The sequence below is a fragment of the Cornus florida genome, unplaced genomic scaffold, assembly GCF_030987335.1.
Source record: "Cornus florida cultivar Cherokee Brave unplaced genomic scaffold, ASM3098733v1 CherokeeBrave_3.0.0_Hap2_Chr10, whole genome shotgun sequence".
Taxonomy (NCBI): domain Eukaryota; kingdom Viridiplantae; phylum Streptophyta; class Magnoliopsida; order Cornales; family Cornaceae; genus Cornus; species Cornus florida.
In genome coordinates this window covers 24,704,778-24,731,274 of record NW_026775580.1, presented here as the reverse complement: position 1 = coordinate 24,731,274, position 26,497 = coordinate 24,704,778, and the positions used below count along the sequence as shown (strand labels likewise).

At 39.6% G+C, this 26,497-nt stretch overlaps 1 protein-coding gene across 1 annotated transcript in view; it reads left to right on the top strand.

The window, feature by feature from the left end:
• Positions 1-917: 917 nt before the first annotated feature.
• LOC132277480 (vacuolar protein sorting-associated protein 20 homolog 2-like) overlaps positions 918-26,497 on the top strand; it is a 34,595-nt gene continuing 9,015 nt past the window's right edge. The window contains exons 1-3 of the mRNA XM_059779333.1: positions 918-1,247; positions 15,159-15,311; positions 15,473-15,625. Coding sequence (XP_059635316.1) covers positions 1,146-1,247; positions 15,159-15,311; positions 15,473-15,625 — 408 coding nt within the window. The 5' untranslated portion in view covers positions 918-1,145. The remainder of the gene's footprint in view (positions 1,248-15,158; positions 15,312-15,472; positions 15,626-26,497) is intronic.

The following is a 26,497-nucleotide window of genomic DNA, read 5'->3' as shown; positions in this document are numbered from 1 at the left end:
ACCGAAGTTGATATAACGGAATTTCTAATTGAACGGATTAAAATTTAGTTAAACCCACCTTAACTCCGTCTCATTACCGTCCCTAGTGCTGAATTTTATGGCCCAGAATGAGTTGGGTTACGGGTTATGGCTACAATGAGGTGATCAGTCGGCGAGTGAAGACATCATCTTCTCGGTCCACAAAGAAGCTTAATCCATGGGCAGAGTAATGGGCCTTTGTAATATAACATCACCACCAGGTGGGTGTCCAATGTTAGATATATAGGAAATATATAAACCAATATATTTTCTTGGACAAGTCCGTCCCACAAACAGCCTTTTATGTTAAATACGGAGTATTATGTAACACGGGTGAGAGAAATTCTTGACTCTTTCTTGCCTTCTTGGTGGTTTTTTTAACATAAAAATATTTTAAAAAATTACATAAATATATAATAATAATAATAATAATAATAATACTATACACACTTTATGTGCCATAAACTGACCCGACTTGAGGAACTATTCCAATTTCAAGTTAACATTTGTTATGTTGTTATTGTTATGAGTGCACAAAAAATCAGTTAAATAAATAAATCAAATCCGAATAAGTTGGACTAATAGGTTTAATCTAATACTTTTATGATTTTAATATAATACTTTTATGATTTGTTACTGTTTAAAGTTTACAAGATCAAACTGAACTGAATTGAACAATTCGTTTTATAAATTGTATATATATTTATATATTTTGTAAATAATAAAATAATAAAATAATAAAATAAATTTTTTAACCATTCAACTACAAATCATAATATATAATAAAAAATTAAAATTATATTATATATATTTTAGATTAAATTATATAAAAAAAACTTACAACAGTGCGCTTCGTTGGATTTGATTGCAATATATACACACACACACACACACACACACACACACACACACAAATATGCAGTTGAATTGAGCTTCATGTTTTAACCTTGACCAGCGAAGAAGCTTCATCGGAGGGAGGGTTGGAACAGTGATGCGAAAGCTCACTAATCTAGGGCTTCCCAAACACTTGTTCATCCAAGTCCGGCCGATCCATCTCCTGGAAAACTAGCTTCAAAGCAAATTCCGAAAGGTATATATATATATATACATATGTTCTTCTGATTATAATGGGGAATATATTCGTAAAAAAACCCAAGATAACGGACGTTGATCGAGCAATTCTCACTCTCAAGACTCAGAGGCGTAAGCTTGCCCAATATCAACAGCAGGTCGGTGCATTTCCCTATCACAAATTTTGCTTTATTTTGTTGTAACTTAATTATATTTTTCTGATTTTGTTCACCACCACAATTCAATTTCAAGCAACACAATTTAAATTTAGTCTACCTTCTTATTCATTCTTTAATAGTTATTACTTGATTTCACTTATGCAAATTTTGTCCTAAGAATCTTATTATGTATCATCTTACCTTCCCGTAGCTATTTGAAGATCTATCTAAACTCCAATGTTTTGCTCAACTGTATTACAACACTCATTAAAGAATAAAGCAAATATGAAATATGACAACTCAAAAACTCTTTTAAGTTCTTAGAGAAACCCTAGATAATATATACTCACAATAAAATGCCTGAAGCTTAATTAACAGAAGAACAAAGAACAGAATTCCCTAAAATTCCCTGATTTCCAGACATTCGCTGATACGAACAACCGTATAAATAATCTAATAGATATAAGAGTTAGTTGAAAAAAAATAAGAGTTAGTTTTATCATTTATATATTCAAGCACACATAGATTCATGACAGAAGATCATATCTAAACATCTAAACGTTGCATTCTCATCGTTCCGAATATCATTGGCATTTTGTTGAATACTTGGTATTTTGCTTAAATTTATGTCAGGTGACCTTGAATATTATCTTATCTTTCTTGCTTTTTAGAAATAGGATTGTTAATTCCAGCTGTGGTTCTCATAGAGATGGAGGTACATTCCTTCATGGTAGCTGCACACTTTGTTGCGAGATATCGCAATTCCAGTGTGTTTGGTTGGGGGACAGAGATTTATTTATTTATTATTATTATGGGCTCCCTGCTTGTTGGTTCAGGGGAGGAGAGTGAAAGGAAGGAAAGGGGAACTCGTTCTTTTCCATCCCGTTTTGCCTTCCATTAAAATTGTGTGGAAATTGAAGAAAACATCTTCTTCTTTTTTATAACTAAGATTGTATAAAAAAGTGTTCAAAAGGGGAACCCATCCCTTAAGGCTCAGTTTGGTAGAGTGGAAATGGGAGGAAAGGGAAGGGAAGGTGATGGAGGGTGAGTGAAAAATTGTGTTTGGGTAAAATGGGTGGAAGGGAAGGAAAGGAGAGGGAACGGTTTGGAGGGTTATGGTCTGCTTTGTACAGTGATTTGCTTAACCTCCCAAAAATGGACGGAAATGGAAGGAAAGGGAAGGCAATGGATGATGTAATATTTGTGATGCCAATTTTACCCTCTTCTCGTCACCTTAAGCTTGCGAACGGCGGCGGCCAGTGGCTGAAGCTTGCGAACGGCGGCAGCCAGCGGCTGAAGCTTGCGAACGGTAAACCCGAACTGAAATAGCGGGTGATGGAAACTGAAAGATATGGGTTTTGAATTTTTAAACAATCTGAAATGACATGCCGATATGGGTTTTGAACTTTTGATTGTTGATAGATAAACTGAAATATATGGGTTTTGAACTTTTGATTCTTGATAGACAACGGCTGTAGTGCACAGAGAGAGAGAGAGAGAGAGAGAGAGGGCAAGTTCAGAGTTGAGAACGAGAATCGGTTTCTGTTCAAGAAGACGTCAGCTGGCTTTTTTGATCCCTATAGTCTATGGAGGCAAAGAAGGCTGACTGGAACACACTTCTTCTTTATTCTGCAATACATAAATCAGATAGAGGCGGAGAGATTGGGGAGGCTGAAATGATTTGCCTTAAATCTTGTGGCCCATCATCCTTATACGTGGCTGAGGCTATTTTACTTTCTTTTTTTTTTTTGGGTCTATTTTACTTTTTTATTTTTGGTCTAGATATATATCTATACATATATATATATATAGATATATATATATATATATCTTTTAAAATGGAAAAGGGTATAATAGTAAATTTCTTCTCTTTCCTTCTTTTCCCAAACATGATTATTATACTTCACTTTCTTTTCCTTTATTAATCAACCAAACACGATGGGGGGTTAAAATTATCCTTCCCTTTCCTTCCCTTCCCTTTCCCTTTCCCTCATAACTAATGTTATCCTTCCCCTTCAAACCCACTGTACCAAATATAGCCTAAAAGCTGCACAAGGCCAAATAGGGGCCTCAAAAGTCTCAAAGAGTCAAAAAAATCAACTATATAGCATATCCTCCAAGGATTTACAATTTTTCCCTAAAACCCAACAAAAAGAGTGCTGATAATGGAGAACTTCAGCGCACCGATGGAGTTTCCTTTCCTTTAAAGGATCTCCTATTTCTTTCAAGCCATAAACACCACTAGACGCGCAACAGTGTCCGTTAATTCATGCAAAATCCCAAAGTATATCATTATCAAATGGTCAAAAGTGACCCTCCAAAAATCACGAGCTTGCACCCCCTATTATACAACCTCTCCAAGCATCAACCAAGCCTTTGGAACACCTTGACATAGCCCACTGAACCCTAAACAAACCCAACATCAAAACCTAGCAATCTTGAGCGACTGGGTAATGCAAAAGAAGGTGGTCAACCGTTTCCTCACCTCTCTTGCACATGTTACAACAATTGACCACATTCTATCTCCTCCTCTTTATATTATCTTGGGTTGAGATCTTCACCACCGCAGATGTCCATGCAAAGAAAGGCACCTTGAGGGTGCCTTAGAGCGCTAAATAGCCTTCCACGAGAATGAATCCACTAGAATATACGTAAGACACCTATAGAATGAAGAAAGCATCTTTCTTATTTTTGACTCTTTTGTCCATATTAATTTGATTTTTTGGTTATTCATGGTATAATACCCTTCCCTCATACAAGGGTGGTAAGGAACACAACAGTATAATAGCCTGTCCTCATCCTCTATCTTAATATCAATATTATTCAAGTCCATGATGATACTGTTTACCTTGTCAAGATGGTCTTTCAAAGAGGAACCTTTGTGCATCTAAATAGTAAACAACTGCTTCTTTAGATGCAAGTGGTTCACAAGATATTTCGTTATATATTGAGCCTTCAACTTGTTCCACAACTCATGCAGCCTAGTCTCTTCAGAAACTTCTCACAAAACCTCGCTACTTAAGCGCATCATAATTGTACTATGTGCTTTCTCCATAACCTCATCTTTATCCTTAATCTTATCTAGCAGTGCATCATTTTCCTTTAACACCTTGGATAACCCATGTTGAACCAACAGAGCGTGCATCCTAATCCGCCAGAGGCTAAAATCGTTTATGTCATTAAATTTCTTGATATCTGAAACTTGGTCACCATCCCTGCTTCGAACAGAAAGCTTTGACACCAGTTTGTTATGACAAACAACCATGAACCAAGAAACAATCACCAAACATGATAACAAGAAGCACCACACAAGAAACAAAGATTTAGTGTGGTTTGACACAAGTTGTGTTTACGTCCACGGTAAATATCTGGCAAAAGGTTTCACTATACAAGAATTAGGAGATTACAAGTTTCAGCCCTCAAACCCTAGCTTTTGCTTTCACTCTCTTTTTTGCTATTTTCAGTGTTTCACCCCGAACCAAATTTGGGCCACAGCATCACAAATAAGTGGTGGAGAGATAGATGGTGATATAACTAGTAGAATTGGTGCGGGTTGGAAAAAATGGAGGCAAGCTAGTGGGATTTTATTGTTGACTTTAAGAGATAATCAAATCAAGAGTAAAATATAAGAAGAAGAAGAAGAAAAAGAGAAGAAAGAGGATGAGAGAAAGAGAGAGAGAGAGATGGGGAAAGAGAGAATGAATGAAAGAATACTTTCATCTTTCCACCATATTCTATTTATACTAACAAGTTTCAAAAATTACACATAAGCCCCAACATTATATAAGTAATAACAAATTAGCCCCTGACAACACTCCCCCTCAAGCTGTTGCAAAGATATCTATCACGCCCAACTTGACAAACATATTTTGCAAGCAAGTCTTGCTCACACCCTTAGTTAAAACATCAGCAACATGATCATGTGTGTGGGCGCATGGAGCACAAATCAGCCTAATGCGAAGCTTTTCCTTGATGAAGTGTTGATCGACTTCAATGTGCTTTGTCCTATCGTGTTGAATTGGATTGTGGGCAATGCTAATAATAGCCTTGTTGTCACAATACAACTTCATTGACTCGCGAACAAGATAACCCAACTCACCCAACATCGTTCGTAGTCATAACAACTCATAAACTCCATGTGCCATGGATCTGAACTTAGCCTTTGCACTAGATGTAGCTACTACATGTTGTTTCTTGCTTTGCCATGAAACAAGATTACCTCCAACAAATGTGCAATATCCTGAAGTATATCGTCGATCTGTCACAGACCCTACCCAATCAGCATCAGTATAGGCTTCAACACACAAGTGGCCATGACGGCTAAACAATATCCCCCTTACCAGGTGAACCCTTGAGGTAGCAAAGAACATGATGAGCTGTCTCAAGGTGAGGTGTACGTGGAGCATGCATAAACTGACTAATCACACTAATAACATATGCAATATCTGGGCGCGTGAGAGATAGGTAAATCAGTCTCCCGACCAATCGCTGAAATCTTCACACGTTGTCTAATGGGTCTCCATTTACATCATTAAGCCTATGGTTCTTCTCAATGGGAATATCAATAGGCCTAGCTCCAAGCCTACCTGTTTCAGCCAACAAATTTAATACATACTTCCGTTGAGAAATGAACACCCCTTTCTTCCATCTGCACTCCTCGATGCCAGGAAAGTATCTCAATCCGAGGCCTTTAACCTCGAACTTTGTCCCTAAGAATGACTTCATTCGATGAATCTCTTTTGGATAATTTTCAATGATAACAATATCATCAACATATACAATAAGGGCAGTGGTGCAGCGTTAGTGCTTCTTGATGAAGTGAGTATGATCTACCTAACCCTCTATGTACCCTACTCTTTTCACAGTAGTGCTGAACCTCTCAAACCAAGCACGTGGGGCAACTGCTTTAACCCATACATGGCTTTATTTAGCTTACATGCTAAATTCTGACCATTAACAAGCTTAAACCCCTGGTGGCATAGTCATATACACCTCTTCCTCCAAATCACCATGAAGAAAAGCATTCTTTACATCTAGTTGATGTAAAGGCCAATTCAAATTAGCTGCCAAAGAAAGGAAACGTGTAGAGTTTATCTTGGCAACTGGAGCAAATGTTTCCAGATAATAAATCCCATAGGTATGAGTGAAGCCCTTTGCAACTAACCGGGCTTTGTATCTCTCAGTTTTTCCATCTGCATGATACTTTATTGTGTAGACCCATTTACATCCTACTGGTTTCTTTCCCCTAGGTAATGGAATAATATCCCAAGTACCGGCCTTCATCTCTTCAAGCATGTCTCCTTCTATGGAGTTTAACTGAGAGCATCTGAAACACTAAAAGGAACAGATACAGAGGAGATGCACGAAGTGAAAGCACGATATGTTGGAGATAAGGCATCATAGGATTCAAACTGAGATTAGGATGTTTTGTACAACTACGAACACCTTTACGATAGGCAATAGGGACATCAAGATCAACAGGAATGCTATTGGGAAAAGAATCAGGAGTATCAATGTCAACTGAGGAATTTCCTGGATCGAGATAGACTTTTTGATCCTAGGGTCAGTCTTTCCACATGGTCTATCTCCTCTTTACCCTTCTTCTCCCTCGTCTTCTCTTCCATGTGGGGTGTCACGAAGGTGTTTGGAGTTGCAAAAGGGAGTGTTGGAGTCAGTTTCTAAATGCCTGTCACTAGTTTTTGAGGGAGAGCCGAAGTTTGATTGTCATGGTGAAGGCAGTGTTTTCGGGCTTGGCTCCTCTCGGCTTTGTGATTTTAGTCGCGAGGGAGTTACTGTTTGCGTGGGAAGGGATGTGAAAATTAAGCTTGATGATGTGTCAGCCAATGTTTTTCTGAAGGAATTGATGGATCATTTGGCCTTGAAGGGCTTGCAGTGCAGTTCAAGAAATTCTGTGATTGATGAGGAGGCTATGACGCCGTTGACTTGCTGTTCCCCTTCCTCTTCCGATGGGTGGGAGGGAGCTGCAAGTTCCTCTTTTGTAGAGGATATGGGTTTGGTTCAGTGGGAAGGGGGTGAGTTTGATTTTGAATTGTTTGAACCTTTGGTTGTTGTGGGGTCGGAGGGGGAGTGTTTGGTGGCATTGGTTGCTGGTGTGGGCAAGGAGAGTTTGGAAGAGGAGTGGTTGAGAGAGAAGAGTGGAAAGGTGGGTACTCTTTTGGGAGTGTCTTTTAAAGGTAGGATGGATGAGGCGATGAGGTTGTTTAATGAAGTTCTTGATGCTCAGCTTTTGGATAGGGGGTAAGTAGGGTTGGGCTTCAGGCTGAGGTGGGGGAGAGGGAGATAAGGAGTCCCATTGATGTCGTTACTTATGAAAGGAGGAACAGGGAGTCCAAGGAGAGGGACGATGGAAGGAGGAGTGGGAGTGCTTTTTCATTTGTTTCCTTATGAAGCTACGAATTTTATCATGGAACGTCCGGGGTCTCAATGACTCGGAGAGAAGAAAAGTTGTGAAGTCGGTGATTTGGAAAAAGGGTGGACATGTTGTGTGTTTACAAGAAACTAAGATTGCATCGATGACGAACTTGATGGTGTGAAGCTTGTAGGGGGGAGATTTGTGGAGTGGATTGCCCTGGATGCGATTGGCTTTGCGGGTGGCGTTCTTATCATGTGGGATAACCGTTGGGTTTCTTTGGAGGACTCTCAGGTGGGGTTTTTCTCTGTTTCCTGTGTTCTCTCTTTGTTGGAGGACGGTTTTCGTTGGGTCTTCTCTGGTGTTTATGGCCCTACAGAAGATAGTGTGCGATATTTACTTTAAGAGGAGTTGGGAGAGGTTCGAAGAAGATGGGAGCTACCTTGGTGTATTGGTGGGGACTTTAATGTTGTCTGTTCTCCTTTTGAGAGGTCAACGGGGGAAAGATGGACGTTTGACATGGAGTCTTTTTCAGAGTTTATTGATATGCCGAGGTTGATTGATTTGCCTTTGGTGGGTGGTCCCTCTACTTATTCTAATGGTCGTTCTCCTCCTACTCTCTCTCGTCTTGACAGGTTCCTTGTGTCGAGCGATTGGGAGGAGAAGTTCTCGGATGTTGTTCAGGCCACCTTGGCTCGCCCTTTATCTGATTATGTTCCGTTGATGTTGGATTGTGTTGGGTTGCGTAGCAGAAGATCCCCTTTCAGATTTGAGAATATGTGGCTTCGAGCAGAGGGTTCTGTTGAAGAATGATCTCAAAGTTTGGAATAAAGAGGTTTTCGGTAATCTGGTTTGGCGGAAGAATAGGGTTTTCTTAGAGATTGCTGATATTAATCGGATAGAGGGTCAGGGCTCTTTGTCGGACTCCTTGAGACTTAGGAGGGTGGAGTGTCAGGCGGAGTTTACTGAGATTGCTGTCATGGAGGAAATTTCGTGGAGGCAAAAGTCTAAAGAGCTTTGTGGCTCAAGGAAGGGGATAATAACACAAAAAAATTTCATAGACTTGCCAATGCTTATAGAAGGGGCAATCACATTGGGAGAATCCGAGTGGATGGGGAGGTGTTTTGTAAGGAGGAGGAGATTTGCAAGGGTATTGCAGATTACTATTCAATGTTCACTGAATCTGCTGGTTGGAGACCTTTGTTCGCAGAGCTTCAGTTTGATTATTTATCGGGTGAGGAGAGCTCTGTCCTGGAGGAGCCATTTTTCGAAGAGGAAGTTTTGTCCGCATTGAAGAGCTGTAATGGGGATAAAGCCCCAGGTCCAGATGGTTTTTCTATGCGTTTTCTTTCGAAGTGCTAGGAGGTGGTTCGTGTGGAGGTGATGGACACTTTTCATGCTTTCCATACTCAGGGCTCTTTTAAGAAGAGCTTGAATGCCACGTTTATTGCTCTCATTCCGAAAAAGGGAGGGGCGTTGGATGTTAGGGATTTTCGCCCTATTAGCTTGGTGGGGTGTCTTTACAAGTTGATTGCTAAAGTCCTAGCCTCTAGGTTGAGGAAGGTTTTGGATGGTGTCATTTATGACTCTCAGAATGCTTTTGTGGGAGGTCGTTAAATTTTGGATTAAGTTCTTATTGCTAGTGAATGTGTTAACTCTAGATTGAATAGTGGGAGTCTGGGTGTTTTGTGCAAGCTGGACATCGAGAAGGCGTACGATCATGTGAGCTGGAGCTTCCTCCCCTACTTGATGGAGAGGATGGGATTTGGGGAGCGTTAGAGGAGATGGATTCTGTTCTGTATTTCCTGTGCTTGTTTTTCAGTTCTTGTGAATGGAGCTCCAACCGGTTTTTTCTCTAGTTCAAGGGGGTTGAGATAAGGGGACCCTATTTCTCCGTTCTTGTTCCGCTTTGTGATGGAGGCCCTTAGTAGATTGATTAAGAGGGCGGTTGATTTGGGTTTTTTGAGAGGCTTTAGGGTGGGCAGGGATGCTACCAACCAGTTGGAGATATCCCACTTGATGTTTGTTGATGATACTTTAGTGCTCTGTGATGCTGATGCGGCTCAGTTGAGATATCTGAGATGTGTTTTGGTCTGGTTCCAAGTTGTCTCTGGGTTAAAGGTGAATGTTGGTAAGAGTGTTCTTGTGTCGGTTGGGGAGGTCCTTGGGATTGAGAGGTTTGCCCAGATTCTTGGTTGTCACACTGGCTCCTTTCCTATTTCTTACCTAGGGTTGCCCCTGATTGCTTCTTCGAGATGTGTGGGGAGCTGGGATCTGTTTGTGGATAGATTTGAGAGAAGGTTGGCGGGTTGGAAGAAGCAGTATCTCTCTAAGGGGGGTCGGGTCACTCTGATTAAGAGTACCCTTTCTTGCCTCCTCACTTATATCATCTCTCTCTTTCTGATTCCTTCCTCTGTGGCGAAGAGGATTGAGAGATTGTAGCGCAATTTTCTTTGGGGTGGGGGGGGGGAGGGGGAGTGAGGGGAGGAGTTCAAGTTTCATTTGGTTCGTTGGGAGTAAGTGTGCTGTCCAATTCAGAGGGGTGGCTTAGGGATAAGGAGATTGTTTCCTTTCAATAAGGCTCTCCTTGGAAATGGCTTTGGAAGTTTGGGTTGGAGAGGCGTTGGCTCTGGAAGAGGGTTATTGCCCATAAATTTGGGGAGAGCAGTGGAGGGTGGAGTTCTCTTGTAGTGCGTAGTCCTAGGGGTGTGGGGGTTTGGACTGGCATTCGGAAGGGGTGGGATGATTTCTGCAAACATGTTCGTTTTCGTTTAAGGGATGGTAAGAGGATCAGATTTTGGGAGGATCTTTGGTGTGGGGAGCTTCCTCTTGCACTGGCTTTCCCACGGCTCTACAGGATTGCTTCTCATAGGCAGGCCTTGGTGGTTGACTGTTATCATTTTAATAACGGGAAACTGACTTGGGATGTTCAGTTTAGGAGGCACTTCCAAGATTGGGAGATTGAGGAGGTCACCCGGTTTTTGGAGTTATTGTACCGACAGATGATTACAGTTGGGGATTCTAATTGTTGGCTTTGGATTCCTAACCTTTAAGGTCGCTTCGAGGTGAGGTCCTTTTTCAGGTGTCTTACGGTTGGCGCTAGAGGTTTTTTCCCTTCGAAGTCTATTTAGCGATCCAAGGCTCCCCTCAAGGTGGCCTTCTTTGCTTGGACTTCTGTCTTAGGTAGGATTTTAACCCAGAACATTTTGAGGAGGAGGAATCAGGTGGTGGTTAATAGATGTTATTTGTGCTTGCGAGATGAGGAGACCGTTGATCACCTTCTGCTTCATTGTAGCATGGCCATAGGCTGTTAGGATTTGATGATTGGGTTGTTTGGGATCCCGTGGGTTATGCCTGGATCCTCTAGAGGGTTGATTGAGGCTTGGAGAGGATTTTATGTGGGGGCTCTCATTCGGGACGCTTGGAGGGCAACGCCTCTTTGTATTTGGTGGTGCATTTGGCTTGAGAGAAATCGGAGATTTTTCGATGGAAAGGCAAAGCCTATCTCTATGCTTAAGATCTTTATTATTTCCACTCTTTTTTATTGGGTTTCAGGGAGAGATTTTAGATCTGTTGAGGAGTTGGTTGTTTTTTTGGCCTCTTTGAAGGCCTGAGGCGATTTTGGCCTTGTTTTGTCCTTAGGTTTCGCTCCCCTTTTGAGCGGTTTCTTTAATAAAATCTACTTATCAAAAAAAAAAATTGACTTGTTTTGCCCTCCTAGTGTAGACAATTGGTTGCTTTCCCTGTTGTAAATCATTAGTATTAGGAGGACTAGACATAGGCACCTTAGTAAGAAGCTCCCCCTGAATGGAAACAGGCAAAGGAAGGGGGCATTCCCTCTGAATGGATGACGGATTCTCTACCTGTATAGTAGTCTCCCCCTGTAGAGAATCCCGAGCGGCAGCCGGGGGGGTGGGGGCAGAACAAGCTCAAACAATGTAACATCCATGGAGACAAAGCGATGACGACTAGTAGGGTTATAAAACCGATACCCTTTTTAAGTGGCGGAGTACCCAAGAAAGACACATCAAATTGTCTTAGGGTCCATTTTGTCCTTGCGATGATGAATGTGAACATAACAAACACAACCAAACACTTTCGGAGGGACAGCAAACAAGGAAGTGTGATGCTGTAAGACAAAGAAGGGGGATTGATAGCTAAGAACCTTAGAAGGCATGCGATTGATAAGGTATGTAGCTGTTAAGGTTGCATCAGCCCAATAACTAGGTCATTTAAGAAGTTGTCCTCCCATTCAGCAAATACAAGTCAATGTCCTCACGTCCACTTCCAATCGTCTTCCCCGTATCCAAGTCCTGAAACACACAGTGAGATGGACAAAAGGTTACAATACAATTCAAGCCTTTTGTAATGTGACTGACAGAAAGGAGGTTATTGGTAGACTTTGGGACATGAAGAACAGAGGATAAGGTAAGATTATGAAAGACATGAACAAAACCTTTCCCTGCAGCAATGGAGGTGAAGGTGCCATCAACCACTCTAACCTTATCCTTACCAGAACATAAACTGTATGAAGAAAAATCAGATGCCATACCAGTCATGTGATCAGTGGCTCCTGAATCAAATCCTCCAGGGTGGCTCACCAGATAATGTGGAAACCTGATACGCCGAATGAGAGGTACCTGTCTGAGCGAAGTTAGAGGTGGAAATGGAGGCATTTTGAGCTAGTAGATGTCGAAGAGCATCAAGTTTAGCCCCGGACACAGAACTTGGTGGCCCTGAGGAGGCATGACCGGTAGAAGCAGTCTCACTCTCTGCAGTATGTGCCGTAGATAACCCCCTAAATGGATCAGGCCTTGGTCTAGCATTCGCATAAGCAGGAGATGGAGTAGGGCGACCGTGTAGATTCCAGCATGTTTCCCTAGTGTGGCGCGTACACCCACAGTGATCACACCTCAACTTGCTCTTGTTATCCTGCTTCCTTCCTTTTGGAGGATTGGGCTTGTTCCATTGTTGTGTGGCAAGAGTAGACCTCTCAGAGTACTTCTAGCTCAGGATTAGTGTATATAGGTGCAGATATGGCCTTCATTCTACTCTCCTCAATCTGGATATACGAAAACACATCTCTAACAAAAGTAGGGGTTGGATATTTGCCTAACACTTGTACCCTGGCATGCTCATATCTTAGATGCAGACCATCCAAGAACTCATAGATTCTAACACGAAATGCTTTAACATCAACTGCACACACATGTATGTAGTCTTGGTAGTGATCTAACTCTTCCCATTTACCACGTAGAGTGTGGTAATATGTAGCAAGAGTTTGGTCTTCCTGCTTGAATCTTGAAATTTGTTGTTGGAGTTCATACAGTTTTGCAAAATTACCAACCGAGGAATACATTTCTTCTACAGCTGTCCATAGCTCTGTAGCTGTTTTCAATTTTCACAACAGAAACCCTTTGCTAATCTGTGGCTGCATTGACTGCAATAACAACATTACTTGCACTCCACTCTTTGAATTCAGGATAACTCTTGGAGGGATACGTGTCAGTCCCTTCGATATAGTCGATCATCCTACGACTATTGATATGCATACGAGCAAATTGAGCCCACACCATAAAGTTCGTATCATCCAGCCTACCGGTATTAATACAAAGGCCTGAATGATGATCACTACTACCTCCCAATACTGGAGTCAGACTAGGAGAAGACCCAACTTCTTTTTAAGTCACCTCTGAGCCAGACATTTTATCGAACAGTTTTTGGGTATACAATCCTCAGAAACAAAAGCAGCAACAAAATACCTAGAGAACCACCTCTCTAACACACAAACTTCAAATAGAAAGATTACTTCTGAGATGCATAAAAAAGCAACCACACAAACCCTAGAAAGCAACAAAGTAAACCATACCAGAATCGCAAACGACGAAGAAAAAGCCGTTATTGCAGAACGATGCGCACACGAAAAAAACACCAATCAAGACTGCAATACATCAAAAACAGATCCAACTCACCGAACCCCGAGCAGGGGCGCGCTGCCCCTAGCAACCTCTGTTACATGGGCTCTTCAAAAGTAGTGAATTACCTGTGTCGGACACATATCCTTCGGACATGGGTATGGGTTGTGTTCGACACTTTTGGTTAGACATGTACTTAAAAAACATATCCAATCATTCAATTACATTATATTATTACTTTAAAAAGAGTTAAATGCCTATATTGAACATTATATTAGAAAAAAAACAATACTTTACTCTAGAAAATAAAATAAAATAATTAATAAAATGAATATTTAGACGTGTCCATGTGTCCTTCTGTTTGGAAATTTGACACGTTCGATACATGGATACATTCCCGTGTCCGACACTCGTACCCGAGTTCATGTAATATAGCCTGCAACCCCTAGCCAACTCACCGCGGAGTTGGATATACGGTACATGCTGATGTGATTAACACTACTTCCTTGCAAACAAATCCCATCTTGGAATCTCTTAAAAACCCTTCACACCCACTAGGGTTTACATAAACTTGCCCTAGGTTTTCAACTATACACTTAGAGCTTTACAAACCGTGTCTTGATACCATGTTGACTTTAAGATATAATCAAATCAAGAATAAAGTATAAGAAGAAGAAAAAGAGAAGAAAGAGGATGAGAGAAAAAGAGAGAGAGTGGGGAAAGAGAGAAAGGATGAAAGAATCCTTCCACCATATTCTATTTATAATAACAAGTTTCAAATATTACACATAAGCCCCAACATTATGTAACTAATAACAAATAAGCCCCGGATAACAATTATGTGATAAAAGAATAACACATAAGCAAAAAGGAAAAAATTATAGGATTGTGATTAAACCAACTATGGGCAGAGTGTTGGGCACTAAAAAAGTGGCAAGAATAACGCATTCACGTAGCGGAAATAAGAATGTTAAGGTGGAGAGAGAGAGAGATTAGGTGTAGCGCCCATTGGTGAGAAAATTAGAGAGAAGATTTAGATGGTTTAGACACATATACTGGAGATCTTTTTTTATTTTTTATAAGTAAACATATATATTGGAGACGCCAATGAAAAGAGGAAGACCAGTTGTAATAGAAGGAAAGAGATAGAGACGGCGTCCAAAAATAACACGGGATGAAGTTATTAAAAATGCCTTAAAAAAGTTAAGCATGGTAAGGGAAATGACATGCAATAGAAAGATTGGAGAGAGAATTCATGTGACCGACTGCATTCATATGGGATTAAGGCAATGATGATGATGATAACGATGATGATGAACATGTTCTATGGCCCTAGTTCTTCATTTAAGTTTTCTCTCTGTGGATTGCCCACTTATGAGCTAACAAAAGGAATCATTGACTTGTGCAACATAATTTCGACATATGAATTATTTTAATTTTTGCAGTGGAGGATTTTGTTAATTTGAATGTGAACATTTGGAATTTTTTTTTGAAATATCACAACTTTTGGTGGAAAAATTGGATCTCCCTTGTTTTTAGGATTCATCATAACTGTAATTTGGTCTACAAAAGCAAAATCTATGCCGTGTTTTGATAATACTGCTCCTTCTGCCACCTTTCTTTCAGCTGGAAGCTGTCATCGAAGCTGAAAAGCAAGCTGCAAGGGACTTGCTTCGTGAGAAGAAGAAAGACAGAGCCTTGTTAGCATTGAAGAAGAAGAAGGTGCAAGAAGAATTATTGAAGCAGGTTGATGCATGGCTTATTAATGTTGAGCAACAAGTAAGTAATTTTCTTATAATTGAATCTATTTGTTACTTTGTCATTTATTTCTCCTTTTTTTTGTCATTCCATTTGTTCATGCTCTCCTTTTTTTAAACCATTTCATATGGTTATGTTGTTTCCTAAAATGTGGAGAAACCTAAGTGTAAAATTTGGTCTAGGTTGCAGATATTGAATTGGCTAGCAAGCAGAAGGCTGTTTTTGATAGTTTGAAGGCCGGTAATAATGCAATGAAAGCTTTACAAAGTGAGATCAACTTGGAGGATGTTCAAAAACTGATGGATGATACTGTTGAAGCAAAAGCTTATCAAGATGTGAGCTTGACTCTTTTCTTTTTCTGTTTCTCTTTCTAGTTGGATGTGTTTCTGGTAAATTTCTAATGTGATTTATTGCAATAAAACTTTAGGAAATAGGTTATGTCAAACCTCGAAACCTGATATCCAAAAAAGGAAATCAGTACTTAATCCCGGATCCAGATTGTTATGACAGCCTGCTAATATCCGCTAAATCATATAACTGAATATTGTCAGCAAGTAACTCCATAAACTCAAATGCAATTATTTAGTGTTCAATGCAAGGAACCTCCCAAAATCACAAAACAAATAAATAAAATAAATAAATTTCAAAGGTTTAGGTCTTGAAACTGGTTTCTATAGTGTCCTCGTAAATAACTTTGGTAGACTTGGGTACGAGGTGAAATCCTCATGCCATGTCATTCTCATTGATTTGCTTCATCCACATATTCTGTAATTAGAGAAAAGATGAGTGTGACAGCCCAATAAGAGTCGTGGTTGAAAAGCATGCACTGCAAGAAAAGGATATATGGCGCTAACAAATTCAAAGCATATAATCTGATCTTTACTAAAATAGATTTCGAAATATCAAAATTGGTGATGAGTTTTGTTTTATTTCAGTAACAGGATAGAGGTAAATCTAATATGCCAATTATTACAACACCAACAGAAACAATATTTGTCAATCAAAGAGGTGTCTTGTGATACCCCCGGATTTACGAATGCGGGTTAGCCAGGCCCACGCCCGAATACTCGAGGATATCAAAAACAAATCGGCAATAAACGAACACAAAGTACAAAAGAATAAAGAAGAATAAATAAAATGCTGACAAGAAACTAAAATGATAATCTAATAATAAACCTCATAATATATTTCTATTAATTAATAAACTCTTCTGATACAACTGATCCTCCAAAATACAACTCGGGAATCCATACTGTGTGGACCCCTAGAAAATCCAAACTAAACAAATAACAGTAATAACTGTCTAAATCAGGAAACTGAATCATAAAGGAACTCCTATGTAGCATCGGAAGAATGAAGTAGACTGATCCCCGCTCAGCATGAACAACCTCTATTCCTGACGAACACCTAAAAAATAATGCCCACAAACAAGTTCTACTCTACTACAGTCCAAGCAGAGATCCGATATACGTATACATCCTAGTCAATCCAACAGTAACTAGTAGTCCGTATATATATATATATATATACACACACTAAAGGAACCTCACTAGACTATAGGGTTGTCTCAACCTAAATAGTAGGCAACATGTAAAACGCACATATAGTGGGCATGAGTACCTAGACCTATCAGGGTACACAACTACACTATATCTAGCTACACATCCCTGGCGATATACGCACCCTAACCACTGATCCTGAGACTCAAGCTCATATCATGGCACCATACTTATATATATAAAATCTCGTACCATCCTATTCAGTATAAATATAAGTAGGACTTAACATTTTAGTTAATCCATTCCCTTATATAATAAATTAATCCTCCATAAGTCATTCAACTTGTTCAGCTGACCTGACTTGAATATAAGTAGGACTTAACATTTTAGTTAATCCATTCCCTTACATAAAATAGGTAGGACTTAACTGATAAGTTAATCTGTCCCTAGAATGCCACCGTCCCATACCGGTGTATTAAACCACACAATCCAACAATTAATGTAACGATTAAGGAAATACATCAAACAATCCAGAAATAACTATGATAATATGATATCAAGTTATCACAAAATATGAATGACTTATTATTTATTAAAGCTTCCTATATCATATGTCCTACACAAACTAAATCTTATACGTGATGATATTTTATTATACCGTCAAATAAGTATTCTCCATATCCAATTTACGCTACACATTTAATCTCAATTGCTAAAACATTTTAAAAGATTCAATCCATTCGTTTGTTTAAAACATTCAAATAGCAAGCATCATTATAATTTAGTCTATTTAAATTTATTTAAACCTAAACCTAGTTCCTATTTAATATTCAGGAATCCTAGGCATGTTTCTACGTTCCATCATTCCACATATATGAAAAATACATAATTTAAACATATAAAAATTCACACCGGAAAGCAAATCAAAATCATGCATTTATCAATTCATAACACAAGAATAGATATGAACCAATTTCATAAAACCTATGTTCTAATCCAATTAAACATGCATAATTATTTAATTTTATGTGTTTAATAAATCTTGGAATTTCCTAGGCATGTACAGAAACACGAATCAAAGGGAAAGAGATAGAAGAAGAACTTGCCTTAAACTTTCGGATCGAAAGTTAAACTTCTTCTTCCTTGATCTTCTCTCTACAGGGTTTTTGTCCTCCTTCTTTTCTTTTCCTCCTTCCCTCTCTAACTCTCTCTCTCTCTCTCTAGAATATATCACGTGAATATTTCTAACCCCCTTTTACAACCTATAGATATATATTTATAGGCTAAATAAAATAATCCTAACCCTTTTCCCAATCTAGGTTAACTTAAAAAAATAATAATAAAAAATAAATATTAAAATATTAAAAAGGTAAGTAAAATATGTTACGTATATAATTTATGTATATGTTTATTAAATAAATAAATTATACACATTCCATTATTTATTAATGGATTATCCAATAATACTTAAGTTACCATAATATTATAAAGTAACTTAAAACATAACACGTATCAAATTTATGTATATTTTTATTATTTAAATATAAAACATATACATCAGATTAAATATTACTACCCAAATTACCATAAAAATAATTAATAAATTACTTTCCTTTTTATATATGTATTTAATAAATATCTATATATATACATATACAACTATCCATGGGTAATAATCCACACACATCCAACCTCCTATCCAAGTAATCCATGGGACCCAATCGGTTGACCCATTACGACTAACCATAACCATAAAAGAATAAAATAATAAAAGAAAAGAAAACATTTAATTTACAATTAATCAAAACACCATTTAAGCACATAATCTAATTAAACAATTAACACATAGACAAATGCAAATAATACATAGATATATAATCAAATAATCAAGAAATACCTAATTCAATTAAACACATAAGTAATTAGTCAAATAATCAATTAAATAATTAACAATACAATTAAAACAAATAAATAAATACCGAGACTATCCTTTTAAAATTAGGGGTATTACATGTCTCATCATATTTAGTAGAAAGCATCAATGCAATTGATGGTTAAGATTGTTTAGCTCCTAGTTATGTTCCATTGGCATTAAACTTAAGTTAGTATTATAAGGTGCCTTACATAGCAGGTTGTTATTTATTGTATGACAGTTTTACATAGCAGATTCATTTAAGTACTAATAAAAATCTATAATGCTAACAAATTATTTTTTTTGATAAGTAATAATAACATAAAATAGGCGTTCAAAAAGGAAACGCGTCCCTTATACAAAAATGGAACCGGGACTAAGGCCCCAGAGAATCCAAAAAAATAATTAAATCATCAGAAGAAGAGCAAGAACTCCTCTTCACATAATTGAAAAGAGAACGAAGAATGTGATGTTTCACCATTGCCGTAGACGACTCTTTATCTTCAAACATTCTACTATTTCTCTCCTTCCAAGTGCACCATCAAACACAATGTGGGACAACTCTTTAGAAATCGCGTACATCCCTTCTCACACGACATCCTCTCCATACATGAATCAATTCCTTAGTAGATCGTGGCATTACCCAACACATGCCAAACAACCCAAAAATAAGATTCCAACAATCATTCGCCACAGGGCAATGCATAAGGAGGTGATTAACAGACTCCCCATCTTTCTTGCATAGACAACACCGATTAACAATACAATTGCCCCTTTTCCTTAAATTATCAATTGTCAAAATGTTTCCCCAAACAGCAGTCCAAACAAAGAAAGCCACCCTAGTTGGAGCCATGGATTGCCAAATAGTTTTCCACGGGAAATCATAATTAACAAAATCAGATAGACATAAGAATAGGGATCTTACTTCGAAACGACCGTGGGAAGAAGGAACCCAAATCAAAACATCATTTTCTCTGCCAACACCCTCCTGCCGATACAGAAGATCCAAAAAAACACATACCTCATCCATCTCCCAATCCTGAAAAGAGTGCCGAAAGTGCACATCCCACGTAATCCCACTGCTATCATGACGATAACAATCAGCTACAAAGGCATGCTTATCAACTGCAATACTAAATAATCTAGGAAATGAACGAGATAGTGGCTGACAACCACACCAAAGATCTTTCCAAAACCGAACGCGACGTCCATCACGAACTTTAAATCAGATATGAGTAGAAAAGGCGTCCCAACCCTTCCGAATAGACTTCGACATCCCTACTCCTCCCACAAGAGTAACCGGACGTGTAAACCAGCCTCCATCTTCTTCCCCAAACCGACAAGAATCTAACCTGCACCAAAGACAGTGTCTTTCCCTTCCATATCTCCATAACCATTTACCCAGGGCTTGATTGAAAGGAAGTATTCATCTTATGCCAAGTCCACCCAATTTCACAGGCTTCCAAACTTGCTCCCATCTGACAAGGTGATACTTGAACTCATCTCCCCTTCCTCCCCATAGGAAATCCCTTTGAATTTTTTCAATCCTATCCGCAACGGAACAAGGGATTTGGAACATAGAAAGAAAATAAGTGGGAAGGCTCGATAACGTACTCTTAATAAGAGTAACTTTACCCCCCTTGGACAAATATTGCTTTTTCCATCTTGCTAATCTCTTCGCATACCTATCAATCACTGAATCCCAACTCCCCACTATCCTTGAAGAGACCCCTAAGGGCATCCCCAAATAAGGAATAGGAAAAGAACCCACCCTGCATCCAAGAACTGCAGCTAAGGAGGAGATATCCTGAACATTCCTTACTGGGACAAGCACACTCTTAGCCACATTGACCTTTAACCCGGAGACCGCCTGAAAACAAGTTAGGATGCACCTCAAATAACGAAGTTGAGACACATCAGCATCACAGAAAACCAGGGTATCGTCTGCGAAAAGTAAATGAGAAATCTCCATCTGATGGGCTAAATCTCTACCCACTCTGAAACCCTTAATAAAGCCAAGGTCCTCTGCCCTGCGCATAAGTCTGCTTAAACCCTCCATGATAACAAGAAAGAGGAAAGATGACAAAGGATCACCTTGTCTTATGCCCCGGGTGCAACCAAAGAAACCAGCGGGAGAGCCATTCACAAGAATAGAAAACTTGACAGATGAAAGACAAGTCTCGATCCATTTCCTCCATTTGCTTCCAAACCCCATTCTTTGTAACAAATAGAGTAGGAAATTCCAATTCACATGATCGTATGCTTTCTCAATATCAAGTTTGCATAAAACTTCAGGAATACCGCTTTGTAATTTGGAATACACACATTCGCCCGTAATAAGAACTGAATCAAGAACTTGTCGTCCTCCAACAAAGGCGTTCTGGGAGTCCGAAATAATCCCATCCATTACTTCCCTCATCCTTAGAGCAAGCACCTTAGCAATAAGTTTGTAAATACAACCCACCAATCTAATTGGACGGAAAGAAGCGCCTCCCTTCTTGGGGATAAGGGCAATAAATGAAGCATTAAGCGACTTCTCAAAGACGCCAGAAGAATGAAATTCCTGAGAAGTACCCATTACCTCATATTTTACTATCGCCCAACTTTCCAACAAAAAACGCATAGTAAAACCATCAGGCCCCAGAGCTTTGTCCCCATTACAACTTGATAAAGCCTTTAGAACTTCTTCTTCAGTAAAAGGATTCTCAATCCTATCTCTATCCGGCTCAGATATAGCCTCAAAATGGAGACCATCAAGTTTGGGTCTCCAAACTAAAGGCCTAAAAGCTTCTGATAAAAAGAAGCAATCTCATTACGCACCTCCTCCTCTCTCCACAGCTCCACACCTTCCACCCGAATTCTTCCAATATGATTACTCCTCCTATGAGCGTTAGCTAATCTGTGGAAGAATTTTGTGTTCCTATCCCCTTCTTTTAGCCAAAGAGCTCGAGATTTTTGTCTCCACGAGTTCTCCTCCATAAAAGCAATCTCAGCAAGAACCGCCTGACAGTAGACTCTCCTAGAACGTAGAGACTCCACACCCCCACCTACCTCCTCAAGACGGTCAATCTTGGAAAAATCAGCAAGGACTCTGTTCTTCCTCCATTCCAGATTCCAGAAAACATCCTTGTTCCACTGCTTAAGAGCGAATTTGAGAGCTCTTAACTTCTTTGTTATTATGAAACTGGGCGATCCTGAAACAATGACTCCCTCGCACCAAGATCTGACTTGCTCTTGGAAATCCTCTGCACGTAGCCACATATTCTCAAATCTAAACGGGGTTCTTCGAGAACACAAGCCCCCACAATCCAAGACCAAAGGAACATGATCAGAGATGACCCTTGCTAACACCGCCTGAATGACATCCGGGAATTTCTCTTCCCATGCCCCAGAAATTAGAAATCTATCTAGTCTTGAAAGAGTGATTGGATCCCTACCATTCGACCAAGTATAAGCTGCACCTTCCATTGGTAAGTCAACTAGAAGATGCTCATCAATAAGAACAGAAAATTGATCCATTTCCAGTGACCTTCTCCCCCCTGTAGACCTCTCTGACGGGGACCTGATAGAGTTGAAATCTCCTCCCAAACACCAAGGGAGAGACCACAATCCTTGGACATGACTAAGCTCCTCCCAAAAGATGGGTCACTCATCATCAATAACCGGTCCATAGACTCCAGTAAAAACCCATCTGAAATTGTCCTCTTCCATATTAAACAAACAAGACACAGAAAATCTCCCCATCCACACGTCCGTTCTAGACAACCATCTGTTGTCCCACATGATTAAGATCCCACCCGAAGTACCTATGGCATTCAAAGCCTCCCATTCCACAAACCTTCCTCCCCACAAACTCCTAACCACCCTGTCAGAAATGGATGCTAGCTTGGTTTCTTGTAAACAAACAACCTAGGCGCCCCACTTCCTTAAAGCTACCTTCACCACCCTTCTCTTGTTCGGATCATTGAGACCTCGAATATTCCATGTAATGATTCGTAGCTTCATTAAAAACCTGATAAAATTATCTCCCCTCCACCCTTCTTAAGACTCCTACTTCTAGTCCTTCCCCTTTCCTTCACCACTCCTCTTTTCCCTTCATAGTTGACTTCAGAAATAAGATTCTTTATCTCCTTTGCCCCTTTCCAATATGATAAAGGCCTCGTGTTCATAACTTCATTGGTCACTGCGACCTCTCTCCCTTCCACAATTGCTTAAAGGATAGATAACATCTGATCTTCATTACCTTCTGAAGAGACTCCCAACAGCTCACTAGTGACTCCAATATTGTCAACTACCCAATCTTTCCCCAAATCAGCAACCTCTTCATCAGGTCGCGCCATGGCCAGTGGGTCCTCCTTTAGAATTTCAGAACCATTCTCCATCCAGGGTGCATGCTCTTTGGAACTAACCTATTGAAGAAGTCCAGAATCATCAACCGCCTCCTCTGCAAACTCTATGTCATTCTCATAAAAAGAATCTGCATCTGTAGCAAAATCATTCCCCTCAACCGCTGCAGAAGGCATGCAGTTAAGGCCTTTCAAAGCTGCATTTAATCGAAACTCATTGAACAGAGCTACAGCCTCATCATTGGATAACTGAAAATGCAAATCTCTGCCCACACAAACTGTAACCCCTTCATAAAATTTCTTGACTGCACAATCAGTGATTTCCATCTGCCTAGAAACACCTGAAACGCTATCTTCTTTTCCTTCTGTAATCAGCCCATGCATAAGGCCACTTCCACTGTCCGTTACCGATAGCCCACACCTCTTTTCCACTTCAGTCACAACGCCGACACTCCTCAACACCTCACTAGAAAAGGTAGAAGAAGAGGATGGAATATTAAAGCTCTGAGAATGTGAAGCTGAAGGCATACCTGGAACGAGAGAAGAAGTCCACTTTTGCTTTTCTTTTCGGGACCATCTAACACCACTGTGAAAGTGCCGAGATGAAGATCTGAAAATTCGTCCCTTCGTTTGTGTAGAATCAGAGAGGGATGAAGATGAGATACCTGCACAACACTGAGAGTGACGCGATCCCTTCTTAACAGGACCTCCACCAGCCGCGGCAACAGATAAATCCCTCCATCTCTTCTTCTCCGGTGAATTCCAGAAAGTTGCAGAGGTTTCGTTGGAACGACGGCTCTGTGAATGGCTTATTTCAGTGGAAGTAGGTGGGCTGGGCTTGGAGTTAATAAGAGAAACTAAGATTTTATTATTGGGCCCCCGTAAAACCTTTCTCTTCAAGTTGCTTAAAGAATGTGGGCTGGGCTTGTTTTGAAAGGAAACAGGCCCCTGTTGAACAGCCCTCTTAAACTCCTGTGGGCCATGATTAAGCGGCCCACTTGTCATGTTTGGCCCATAGACCTTTGTAGATCCACATTTTGGCCCAGCTGAATCCGCAGCATAAAAATCATCTTCAGTGCCACGATTATGGCCACGTGGTGGGTATCCGTTAGCGCGGATATTACGAGGGAACAAAAGGCGAAGACTGAGGGCTTGATTGACACGAGTCTTAGAATCTCGTCTATGTGCTTCTGGTGTGTGAGAAGGCAGTGGCCTCTTTCCTTCAGCGCCTTGGTGGGTCTGTGGTTTCTGGCGACTACCTGCAGTTGCAGCAGCCAGGATGTGAGGGCTTTCTCCAAGACCATAGTAGGATTTCGGAAGGATGCGAGGTGTGATTTCCTAACCCTGAAAGCCACACGTTGGTCCTCAACAAAAACATACTCAGGTATCACTTTTCCGACGGAGACATAGAGGAGGATTCTCTGTCCATTCACTGAAATGTTTACCTCGACACCTCGAAATCCACCACATAAGTTCCCAATTGCTTCAAATAGCTTGTTACACCAGAGATGGAGAGGCAAACCAAACAAGATCACCCTTCGTATTATTCTCTCTTTTACAGCAGAACATCCAGCCACGAAGTACCAAATGTCGATGGATAACAAAGCTTCACCCCATCTCTTCCTCCCTTCATCCAAAACCCTTAAAGCCTCAACTTCCGATGGAAACCTGAATAATAGCAGATCGTCGGGCAAAGGAGAAACTTTTACCCCGCTTGATACCTCCAAGTTTTCGACACCCAAGCCTCAATCCCGTCAGTACTCCCCACATCTCTGTCAAAGCGACCTACTAGGCATGATTGCAAGGCAGATTCTCGCTCCTTGATGCTTTGATGATCAACCCTAACAACCAGATCGTTGCCTATAGAGCAGCTTTTGATTTCTTCATGAAGGTTGAGACGTGGTAAAGTCGCAACACTGAGATAGGATCGATGCATAACACGGTTCCTTACCAACAAATCGGAAAACCAGTAGCTCAAACTCTGCTAACAGATTATTACTATGATATATAGGAGATTTACATTAATATATATTCTATAAATAACAAATCTATATGTACATTAGAACAATTTTATACTGATATATAAATGAGATGTTTATATACAATGTAATAGAATATATTTCATAATAAAACAGATTTATTCACTTCTAAAACTAACTAGTGATGCTAAAACGTGAGAAAGAAACCCAAATTTAATAGTAGTAATCCAGTAAGAATAACAATGGACTATATTCATGTATATATCTATTAAACTGATTATACGGGCATTACCCAGTGGCCGAGTTGGTAGAGCGCCTAGCTCCCCGAGCGGGTGTGCCCGTGTTCGAGTCCCCCCTCCCCCTAGTTTGCCAGGAAAAAAAAAAAAAACCTGGTTATACAAGTGTACAAAATTAATCAAATTTCTTAATCTAATTTTGCAATTTTGTTTAAACAGATTATATATAAATATCATGACTGATTTATATATTTATAGAACAAGTTTATAATGATAGATTGTGTAGAGCATGAAGAGGTCTTTCCTGGAGAATTTATATTCTTCCTTTCCCCCTCTCCCTATATTCTTCCTTCTCTGCAGCTCTCCCTCCTAATCTCGCGCTGTCTTTTTCTGCAGTGTTTTTTGAGAGTGTGCATCTGTTGTAAGATTGCAGTCATTAGTTACTCTGTAATTCAGCAGGCTTGCTTGTGCAGATTTAAGATGGAAAGGCTCACTCTTTATAGTTTCTGTACGTAGCCACTAATAAACCTTAGTAAATATCCAGTCAAAACATTAATATGGAAAGTAATTTGAATTTTCTAAAATGCTGGTATGCTTCAAGTATCCAGCCGACGTTACCTTATATATAATGTTCCTTCGACAAATTTGAATTTATACTCCTAAAAAAGGAATTATAAGAAGAGTCAGTCAACTAGAATAATTGATGCATAGAAGTTAATTTCCTTCTCTTTCTAGTTAATGGAGAAAATACTGGTTATTAAAGTAAATGGAGAAAATACTGGATATTAAAGTTCAGCTTCATCTACTAGAAATGTCTCAGGTTTGTTGTATGCAAGGACTATCGTTTTGAATGGCTTCTTTAAGAGTTTTGTTTATTTGGAAGACCCTCAATATCTCTCTCATATTAAACTTTTCACTGTCACCAGTTAACGTAAAATTTTGTACCAACAACTTGTGACATTTCTGTATTAGCAGTCATATATTGAACTAATTTCACAAGCTTGAAAATGAGTAACCCTATGGTGGTGAATTTCCTGTAATCTGGTGAACCTATGTTTTCACAAACTGTTGTACATGTATCATTTTAAGAGCAATTTTTCTTCTTCTCTTCTTCCTCCCTTTTGGGCCATAAGATGGTGATAGATTGGTACTATAATAGATGGAGTCCAGATGTGGCAGCTAGTTTATCCCTTATGAAATATAATCTGTTAAGTGGAGCTGAAGGGCATGGTTTG